This window comes from Aulostomus chinensis, chromosome 16, assembly GCF_037954235.1.
Source record: "Aulostomus chinensis isolate RoL2024-O1b breed Wild chromosome 16, RoL_Achi_v1.0, whole genome shotgun sequence".
Lineage (NCBI taxonomy): Eukaryota > Metazoa > Chordata > Actinopteri > Syngnathiformes > Aulostomidae > Aulostomus > Aulostomus chinensis.
Window position 1 is genome coordinate 26410632 of NC_141335.1, and position 10751 is coordinate 26421382.

Here is a 10751-nt window from a genome sequence, read left to right on the forward strand (position 1 = left end):
ACCAAGGTACGCTTTGAAGTATTGACTTAACGAGCGAACACAAACTCGTGTGCTGAAAGGCGACAAGCAGATGCTGCAGGTGAGGTCACACAGCTGACAGGTCTTTGTGTGTCTTGTCCATGTTAGTAGATGACTTGTTTGAATTGTGTCGTGAGGTTCCATCGAGTAGTGGGTCAGCTACAAACCTGGCGCTATGCTGCCCCCTATGTGTTTGGAGTGTGCACCATGAATTAGTTTGACAGTTGGCAATGCTTTCACATGGCAACTTTAATAAAACAACATGCACACACACGCACGCACACACACACACACACACCAATGCAGCTTTGATCTCTTATATTTCCATACCTCCTTGTATGTAGGATAATATGAAGTAATAGTTGCATCATACTTGCAATACTGTCGTGGTGTACTGTAGTAATTTATGTGACTTTGCTTTCCAGCACCATATGAGATTTGTCCTGAGGACTACGCAGTGTCGATGGTGTGGAGACGGACACCTTCAGGGGAACTGGCCTTCAACAGATGCCCGCCCAACGCCACGGGTAAGGAGGAGTGCAGTGGGTTTGATGTGTCGATTCATCTTTTGACATCTCTACCCTAAATACTGTCTCTTACACTCTGAGACGCCTGCAGACAAATTGAGGCCAATTATGATTGTCTTTCTTTTGCATTAAGGAAGGATGAGAACCAGCCTTCCATAAAATGCAATACAACATCGGTATATAATTATGGTGCGAGTTCAGCTCTTTAATGAACTTGCAGACTGACTTAAATGTGACTTATTTTCAAGATGGTGATTTGAATCACAACGATGTCGTACTCTGTTTGCACACACACAATTACACATTCCAGTCTTCCTCATTTTGTGAGAGGTTCTGTTGGCTTAGATGCCTCATGAATGTCATCTTGATATCAGTGAATGAGTGTGTTGACTTCCATTTGTAATTTATTCAGTATTCACCCAGCCTGCCATGCAGATAGCAGCCTCACACACACACACACCTCAGTGAGTCGGGGTGTGTGTTAGCATGTCCGGTGACAGACGTGTGGAAATTGTGAATAGCGTGTGGGATGTGTGTGTGTTTAGATTCGGCTTCATTGATGATCTGGCAGCCATGGTAATGTCAGACAGGATTACACAACTTATGTATCCACGTATGTGGATGATTCATTAAAAAGTGCCGGGAGTCTCCAGGGAGAAACAGAAAACAGAAGCAAGCTGCAAACTGGCCTGAAAACAAGCAGCTAAAACCAGGAGTGCTGGAGCGTCTCCTCAGAATACAGGCGGCCTCCGCGCCACAGCCGGTTTCCAGGTGTAAATCTGCAAAACATCATGATAACAAAACTACACCTGGAGCCAAAATTTTCAAAGGCTGCATCAGAAATATCTCTCTTCATCCAATTTCAGCATGAAGTGATGTCATTCATGGCTGCACATCAGCTCACAGCTTTGCTAGAAAAGATGGTGACTGTGACTGTGAGAGCTTTGCGGAGGACCAGCCCAGGGAGGTGTGTTTCAGCATCGGGAAGAAAGAGCGGGACCAGGCTGACTCTCAGCTCCCGAAGGAGGATAAACTGAACTGCTGCTTTTACACAGGTTCATTTGTCATGGTTGTAACCATGTGACGTGGCCGGGCGCTAACGTTCCCGATCGAGAAGCTGCTGTATCTTCTACAGTCGTAAAATGGCTTGCTGGCTCACTAGAAGTAAAAATCATGCTGTCGTGCATCCCCAAGGAAGATTTACTGGCATTTTGACTAATAACTGTTTTGACGTGACAAAAAACAAAATTAAGAATCTAACTCACACCAAGAAGATGTATATGGATGCATCTATAAATAAATATGTGTGTGTGTGTGTGTGTGTGTGTGTGTGTGTATCCCTCCTGCTTGCAACACACCTAAACAAAGATGATATATTGATCAGAAAAGGCAATGCAACAAAATGCACGACATGAATGTAGTAAGACAGCTTGGGTGAAGCGTCCAAATGTGTTAGGGACATCAGCGCCTCCGCAGCCGTAGTCGCTGTCATCGTCAAGGTCGTGGTGGGAACAGCACCCAGTGCAGAGGCGTCAGCACGGCCTCCGCTTTCATGGATGACAACTGCCACCAGAGGCGAGAGGGGAGGGAAAGTGGAGGCCACAGAGGATGGTGTCACGATGTGGGAAGACAGGTGGACCCAAGTGCAGGAAGTCAGCAGCAGTCAGGCAGGATCTTGTCCAACTGAAGTTTATCTTAACAAACCAGAGAGCCTGAAAACTACGTCTCTGGAGCTGGCAGAGTCACGCAGGCAGGATCCAAACTCTTAAACTGAGCAGAGAGTCTGACCAATGAGAGCGCTAGAAGGAGAACTTGTCTGATGACCTGGGGCAGGCGGAGAAACATGAGGGCAGACATGGAGATGATGGAGGGACAACAAGGGACGTGGCTTCGTCCAGCCTCTAACAGGTCTGACAAAATGTTGATTTGAAATCAAAATAGCCTTGGTGCTATGACCATCCTGTCTAGCTACATGTGGCCGGTGAGACGGCCGGTCTGGGTGTTCTGTTTTCTGAAGGGTTTTCTGAGACCCACCAAAATACACATCAGGCCTCTGTCGGCGTCTGCAGTGCACGAGCTGTTATGTGCACCTTCCATCATCACAACTTGCTGCACAACGGGAAACAACCTGGAAGACCAGAAGTAACAATTACACACGAACTGAAAGGTTGAGCATAAAAAATTCTTTGCAAAATCAAAAGAAGTCATTCTTTCTTGTCATTTTGGAATTTCTACATTTCCCTCAAAATTACGCATCAGAATACATTGATAGAAACCCAACTAATATAATTTCCTTGTTCTTAGTTTCAGCAAGAGTCAGTTTGCTTTTGGTGTGTGTGTGTGTGTGTGTGTGTGTGTGTGTGTGTGTGTGTGTGTGTGTGTGTGTGTGTGTGTGTGTGTGTGTTAGATGCAGTTTTAAATTGTTAAACGTGATTAAACATTAAGGTGGGGAATGTGCTCCAGTAATTCTGTAGTTTCTAATGAATTGTATTAATTAATATTGTAATTAATTGTCATTTTATTGCGTCTGGCTCTCTGCTTCCCTGCCATGTAGCTTCAGATATAAGCTTTTTTGCAGTGGAGGGTCTCCATGTAGGAAGTTTGCGTCTTGTAATTGATGTGCTTGTCGAGTGTTTCAAACTGTAATTATCAATAAAGTTCAAGTCACTCAGAAATAAATGAGAGCAACTGCACTACAAGCTATTAAACAGGCTCCTCACAGGTGCGCCAGACAAATGATCACGTCAAAGCAAACAATGAGACGCCTTCAGTGCAACTCTACTGACATCAGAGATCTTTACTTTTAAACAGCTTTGATTTATTCTGGCATGTCAAGTATGTAAACGACCACGTCATTAACATTCATCAGCAAAAGTCACATATGACTGTCACATTCCAAGCAACAGGATGTGCACTGTTTTGTAAGCACTGTTGGATCAGAACCTCAGTGGTTGATGTCGCTCAGGGGTCGGGGGCAAACACACCCCTCGTTCTTCTGCCTCTTAAACCAACCGTGCTGACATGGTTGGAGACTCATTCAGTAAGTTGATGGCAGAAGGTGAGTCTCGCTGATGTGGCGTCCATGTGGCTCACGTTAGGTCCACGTTGCATCTCTGAGCTTTAACGGTTTCAGCCGTCTGAAATCAAGTTCTCCTCCGACGCCGGTCACTGCTGGAAGAGCAGAGATCAGAGCGTGGCTCAGTGGTGCAGCAGTGGGTTTGATCAAGCACGTCTCCGCTGACCTATATCTCACGCTAAAGCTGCTCTTCACACATCACTGATGATGCAAGGACGAATGACGGGTTGAACCACAGGAAAAGCCTTACATGGGTGTCTCTGACCTCGTGTGATCCCGTCACAGATGCGCGTCTAAGGACACTGCTGACCGCTGAACGATCCAGAAGTGATGACTATAACGACAGCTGAAAGAATTAGAGGCACAAACCTTTGCCAGGGCAAACCTTTGGCCCCTCCCACTTTGATGCTCAGGCTCTAGTTACAGCTGAAAGCAGCGATGAGCAGGTCGTCCCGCCCCTGCATGTAAGAGGGAGGTGCCTCCTGATAGTCCTTGGGTTTGACATGCGTCCTCACCAAGGTAACCTCCCAGTCTGACATCACATCTGAGAGGATCTGGTCAACCCACGAGGAGGGGACATCAAAGTGTGGCTACACACATCATTTCCTGTTTCTACCTGGTGACGCTGGGCCTCACCTGCCCCCAATTTATTCCAGGCTCCGCCCCTCCACCAACTTAGGTGAACGTCAGCCTGATAGTTTTTGTGTGATCCTGCTGACAGTCTAACGGCACCATCGACTTGGCAGAGGCCCCCAAAAACACCTCATAGACATTTTTACTGTGAAATAGTAATTAGTGTGTTTCTGTTTGGTTTATTTAACAGAAACTACGCAGATGTGTCTTTTTTTCTAAAAGTGTGTGTTTTTTCCCAGGCAGAACGAGTCATTCACATTAACATGATTTTAGCCTTCGGCGGTTTGTATCTTCCAGCTAAATTCACATTAGAATTGCATCATCGTGTGATACAAGCAGCCAACTCAAGTTCATCAGAGGGCCAAACTCAGCATTTCTTTTCAAAATAACAGCTTTTTTCAAACTGGTTAACATGTAAATTCACTCGGTTACTTTAATTGATTTATTTAAGTTTTCATCTTGCAAATTTCCACTGAAGGCACTGCACTCGCCTGGCCTCAGCACAAGTGAGCGTGCGATCGTCTTGTGTGAGTCGTCGTCAACATTTCTACTCGTTTGGGTCAATAGGAGTGAATCAGTGCACTCTGGGGCGTCAGTGAAAGCTGCCCCGCTGCCCTGTAGGTCACCGCTGCAGGGGCGCCCAGCGTGCAGCGCCCTGCTGTGTGCACTCATGGCTGGAGTGCATATCAGCTGATAGTGGCGGTGGAGAAAGAGGGTGTAGGAGGAGTGGCTTTGATCTCTCTGTGTGTTGGTGTGTGGAAGACAGCAGCAGCGAGAGAAAAAGAGATAGCGAAGGTTTCTGTGAAGCGCCGATGCCGGGGGAAACGTTCCGTACTGTGGGAGTTTTCCTCGGGAAGTCAAGCACCTGCACCGGAGCAGTGGGGTGATCTGTGAAGTGCACTCCAGCAGGTCGACAGCTGGGAAGGTGTGATGTTGGACCCCGACGTAGGATGGTATGGTGGTGTGGGTGGATGTTGGGTGGTGGTGCTATTTCTGGATGACAGTTTCACTGCCTGACAGCAGAAACTGAGCGACTGCATGCTTCAGCTAGCCACTTCATTTCCTAAACTATGCATAAATTAAAGTCACTGCTACAATCCTAATATACACCAAAAAGAGCAGTTATGCCCTGCAACAAGTCTTTACACAGTGTTTACAACACAAACAATACGGAGGATTTATTAAAAAGCAAAGTTTTCTTACAGCATTGACAGACGATTGATTTCTTTGCTTGCAGCAAGTAAATTAATCAGCCAATGTAGTAAACAAACTTGACATGGAAGACATCTCAGGAAAGAGAAGCTCAACAAAACCAAACAAGACAATACCTTCCTTTATCTTACCTGGATTATTTTACCTGGGTGCACCTTGGTGGGTGACAGTAAGACTGAGAGAAATGAGCAAGGATGCAGAGTTCTGGAAGTCACTATCTGATGTGGATGATAGCCATCATCACCAATGTTCATATTCAAAATATACAAACCAGTTTATAGGATATCCCCATTTTACTGGTACATGGAAACATTAGGGTTTCATTTATCAACTGAAAATTCAAAGGAGTCTTATTGTTGCATGTGGGAGAGTGGAGGGACGCGCCCTGATGCGTCCGCGTCATTGGTCATTTTCTGATCAGCTTTGGTCTGACAGCTGATATGGAGTCTCTTCTTCTTTGCTCAAAAGACCATCAGAAACCAATAAATGAATCATTATGAGCTTTTCCAGAAGGCTTGGTGTTTTCAGTGTGAGCAAAGTGGAAGTATCACAGCTTGTTTGTTGCAGCTAGCTAACCCTAACCCTCAGCAGTAAAATCCTGACATCTGATATCGAACATCTGGAGGAAAGACCATTAATCATATTTTTATTGTTGTTTCTCACAACTGATAGTGAGCAAAGATACATTTTTAAAAATGGCCGATACCATGAGGTGTTGATATCATTGTGTATCCATCGTAATGAGATTTTCTTAAAACATATCAGACCCATATTCTTGGCCAGACCTGTTTTGCAGCGCGCTCTCCTCCCAGATAGGTCTGTCGTCCTCATAATGTGCCTGAAGTGCAAAATTGAATGGGCAACATCCCATTCTGAGGGTGAGTGATGGGAAACAAAAACGGATGAAATGGAACAAGATAAGAATCTCATGAAAATAATTAATATGTCTGTCTTCCTCTCCTTCTTTGTTCTCTGCTTCCTGTCTCCAACTCCCTCCTCTCCACGTCCATCTGCCTCTCCTTTGCTCTTAATCCCACGCTCCTAAACTCTGTACGTCTGCATCCTCATCCCCCTCTTATCCCTGCCTCGCTCCTTCTCCTCTCCAAATCTGCCCCCCACCCCCACCCGACCCGTCTGCAGGCACCACCAGTCGACGCTGCTCTTTGGATCACCGTGGTATGGCCTTCTGGGAGCAGCCCAGCTACGCTCGATGCATAACAAACGAATTCAGATACTTGCAGCAATCAGTAGGTGCAAAGTCAGCTCCTTCTCAGCGCCTCTGTTTCCGATGCATCAAAATAAGCCCCGCCAGTGTCGTGTCCCATCCCCCGTCCTCATCGCGCTGTAGCCAAAGATTAAGCGCTTTCAATAGAGCACCAAATTGAAACACTCATTGAGCCTTTGTTTAATGAATGGGCATCTCCACGCTGTTAAACTTTATGATTTTCTGGCATGTTCCCATCTGTTTGTGTGTATTAGTTGAAGGACTTCCATTTTCCCATTTTTAAAGACCTCTGACTGGTACTTTACCATATTCATACACATTGAATCACATTTTTGTTCAAATTTATTAAGACTGAAGATGTCAGACAAGGTGTGAATGCCACATGGTAAAATATCTCTCAATTGATTTCCATTCTCTTTTCTTGCAACATCTGCAAATGTTGTATTCAAGTGTGAATTAGTTTTAGAGATCATTTTTAAGGATTTATTCGTTGTTTTGATGTGCTTGCCTTTAGCCTGGAAACACAATTGGACGTCTACAGGAGTAGGTCATTCAGGTAGAAAATAAATAGATAAAAAACGACTTGTGAAGCGCTGAGGTAGCAACTGTGGCGCTGCACCTGTGAATGTGTATTTATGGACATAAAGCGTGCAATAATGGGAAATGTCATTTCACTGTGCAATTCCTGCCTAAATGTGTGTCTTCTGCTCCAGTTAACTCTTTTATTCATATTGGCTCATTTCAAAATATCCGGCAGGCAGAATACATTTGGGTCTGGCTTAGATATAAGTGTCACATAAAGGGCCTCGGAGAGACGAGCCTTTCCTTCTGATTTCATGCACTCCATTTCCTCCAGTCTGTGTGTAGCTCAGCGTGTCTCTCTCTAAACCTGCAAAGGACACCGATGCCCCAAGTTCTGTCCTCTCCTGTTTTTGGAGGTTCAGGGGCACCTTGCGAAGGGCCAAAGGATGCTGGCGGGGGATGGGATGTCCCAGGTCACCAAAAACCTGCTGGACCTCACCCAGAGGAGGAACTTCTACGCCGGTGACCTGCTGTCGTCAGTGGAGATCCTTCGCAACGTGACCGAAACCTTCAAGAGAGCCAGTTATGAGCCGTCTTCAGATGACGTGCAAGTGAGTCCGCTGGTCTTTATTGTAATATGTTTTCTGAATTTGTGTGTGTCTGAATGCTGGTTACGAATGACAGAGTCAGTCAGTGTGTGTTTAAGTGGCGTGTAAGAGGAAAGATGGTCTATCGTGTCTGCAGCGGCACGATGGCTGACAAACAAGCCCGGGGCTCTATTGTATTAAGAAATCCCCTCCATATCCCAAGCTGTTTCATCTCATCATGTTGGGCTTGACTGCAGTCTTGATCCTCTTTATGTCAATGAAGGAGATTATAGCGAAAGCTCCACCTCCATCTCCAATAAGATAATTTATGTCCTCAGAGCCGTGTCTCTTTCAAAGGCACCCTCGCTGGGCCTTTGGCACTCCTGCATCCCTCTGATGATTGTCTGCTCTCCCTGTTTGTCCTCACCTGTTTGTCTCTCTCCGACATTGAGAGTTCAGTTTAAAAAAGTGTTCACTGGTTTTTACAGGTAATTTTAGGAATGGGAATAATAAGTCACTGTAATGAAGTGATTTCCTAGTCCCGTTGTTACCATATCATGATTGTCTTGTATGACAGGGAGCTGGAAAATCTAACAGAACAGTTTCCTGTCTGCAGTAATACTGTGAAAGTCTGGAAGAGCTCAGTATCTGCCATGTAAAAATACCCGTATTTTGTTTTGGGTTTTTTTGTTGGTTTACTTTTTATGTTTCTTTTTTGCTGTTGTTGTGGGTTTTTTTTTGCTTTTGTAGAAGGATGTGGAGAAAAATAATGGCTGCTACAGTCACATCAGTATCAGAACATGTGCAGCAGATCGACCCACTTTTTGTCACGTCCTCTCGTCATCAGTGAGGAGGGAAAACCTCTCTCTCCACATATATATGTAATTTTTTTATATGTATTTATAGACTATTTAAATATAGACTAAATATATATGTATATGTACATATATACATGCATATGTTTATGGATATGGATGTATATATATATATCATATAAACGTTTCTTAGAATATCTATTCTTAAACATAATATCTATAAATCAAAATATAAAATCTGGATAGCTTTAAACGATATCGTGCATCCCTCTTAAAAAATTTAATAAAAGCATAACGAATGAAAAAAAAAAGAAAGCGCACAGAAACATCTTGCGTACACGTTCATGTACGTGTGCTCTCACATCCTCGGCCCTGATTGGATATTATTTGCAGCCTGTTTCAGCACAGCCATCCTCCCAGAGATCCGTCCATGGAGGCATCAGGAGGCCTGCCCCTCCGTGTGCAGCAGCTCTGGCCTGTGCATGGAGGCTGCATGGTCTGCTGCTAATACTCCTCAATGTGCCGACCATGGATGGGCAACCCCGAGCCCATTCAGCCATTTTCCCACCATAGAAAATCTATGAGACGAGGAGAGCGCGCTGTCTATGGTTATTATGTGAGCTGTATAGTGTGTGTGGGCAGACAGGAGAACAGTCAGCCAGCCCACCCCCTCCATGCGTCTCTGCACTAATGCAGTGTTAAAGTGGGCACATTACCACCAGAGGGAGTATAAGCATTCAAGTAGAAAACAAGATAGCCTGTGTCAAGAGAGAGACACTCCCTCAGGCACGCTGTCGACCAGACGAGGTAACAAGGCTAAAGATCAGACAGGGGTCCTATTACTACTGCAGGCATGCACCCCCAGCAGCCCTGCTCTCCACTGCCGAAGAAGACAATCCACACAGCTGCTCAAACATTCCTTTTCATCTGCTTTCCTGGTTGCAGCTTGTGCTACTCTCCTCCAGCATGAAGTGTTTGCAGCAAGCTGCGGGGGGTTCATTGAGTATTTCTGATCCACAGATGCGGTTTCTGTACTGTGAGCCCTGCAGAGACCATCGTCATTGCTTTATATAAATCTCTGATTTAATAACAGCTCTTTTTGACCCCAAAGAACCTGTGTGGCATGATTTTAAACTGCATCTTACTGCAGTGGAGTACTTGTGTGGGTGTGTTACGTGTTTTCCCTTTCATCATCCCAACAGAACTTCTTTCAAATCATCAGTAATCTCCTGGAGGAGGAAAATAAGGAGAAATGGGAAGACGCGCAGAAGGTAGGCATGTTGCAGTACGCTGACTAAATAATTCATGTTTGAATGCTGCATGCTTCCAAACTCCACTCACAGCAGGTTTACTGGGACTGAGTGGTGGGGATAAAGAAAACTCTGGATTGTGCTGAAGTTATGTCACAGATTTGGTCGTAAAAGGTCCTGTAACAAGTCGGTCATCCGGCCTGTTGGAGAGTTAGTTCCTCAGAGCTCCACTTGGGGGCAGCAGTGCTGCCACAGAGCTCTGCAGGACTTTCTGTTTCACCCACTGATTCAGATGAACCACTGAGATTAGACTCTCTCTTTTCATGCATTTTACATTTGTTCTCCAGGTTTAAATACTTCATTGGCTCTGTAAGGAAGCTCCTTCACATCGAGGACAAATTTAGGAGCAGCAGATAGAAACGCTGCAGTTGTGCTGTTTGTTGTAGTTCAGAATCTGAGTGTTGGGCTGTCAAGGCAGTTTATCCACGGAGACTGGCTTCTGGCTACATCCTCGGTCGGACACTTCTCTCAGCTTGAGAGGTGGCATCGCTCCTTTCAGAACGGCCGCTGGTGTCTGTGACAACTTGAACCCTGAAATCACGCACACCCAACCTCCGACGGAGACGCCATCTGTGGTGGCTGCAAGTCTGCAGAGGGCATCTGCTCTGTTGTCACCCTCCCCACTACATTCACTTAAATTAGGTACCGCTTATGCTGACACATGACAATCACTCAGGTCATTTTTGTGTCTCCAAGTGTGACTGAAACTAAAAACGCAAGCAGGTTAGAACCGGCCGGTGTGGCAGCCGGAGCCCAGCAGGCTGGCGCGCACAAATGAGCAGCAACAATGCGTCACAAACAGAGTAAACAATGTATGTGAGGAGGG

General features: G+C 45.4%; 1 protein-coding gene across 8 annotated transcripts in view; it reads left to right on the forward strand.

Annotated features, from left to right (window-relative positions):
* Positions 1-10751, forward strand: part of adgrb3 (adhesion G protein-coupled receptor B3) — a 126479-nt gene that overhangs the window by 62046 nt on the left and 53682 nt on the right. For 7 of the 8 annotated variants that reach the window (XM_086181113.1, XM_086181115.1, XM_086181109.1 and 4 more), the window contains 4 exons: positions 444-545; positions 6607-6713; positions 7630-7824; positions 9818-9886. In XM_086181113.1, the coding sequence (XP_086037239.1) occupies positions 444-545; positions 6607-6713; positions 7630-7824; positions 9818-9886 (473 nt within the window). The remainder of the gene's footprint in view (positions 1-443; positions 546-6606; positions 6714-7629; positions 7825-9817; positions 9887-10751) is intronic. The other variant, XM_086181111.1, reaches the window with a different exon arrangement.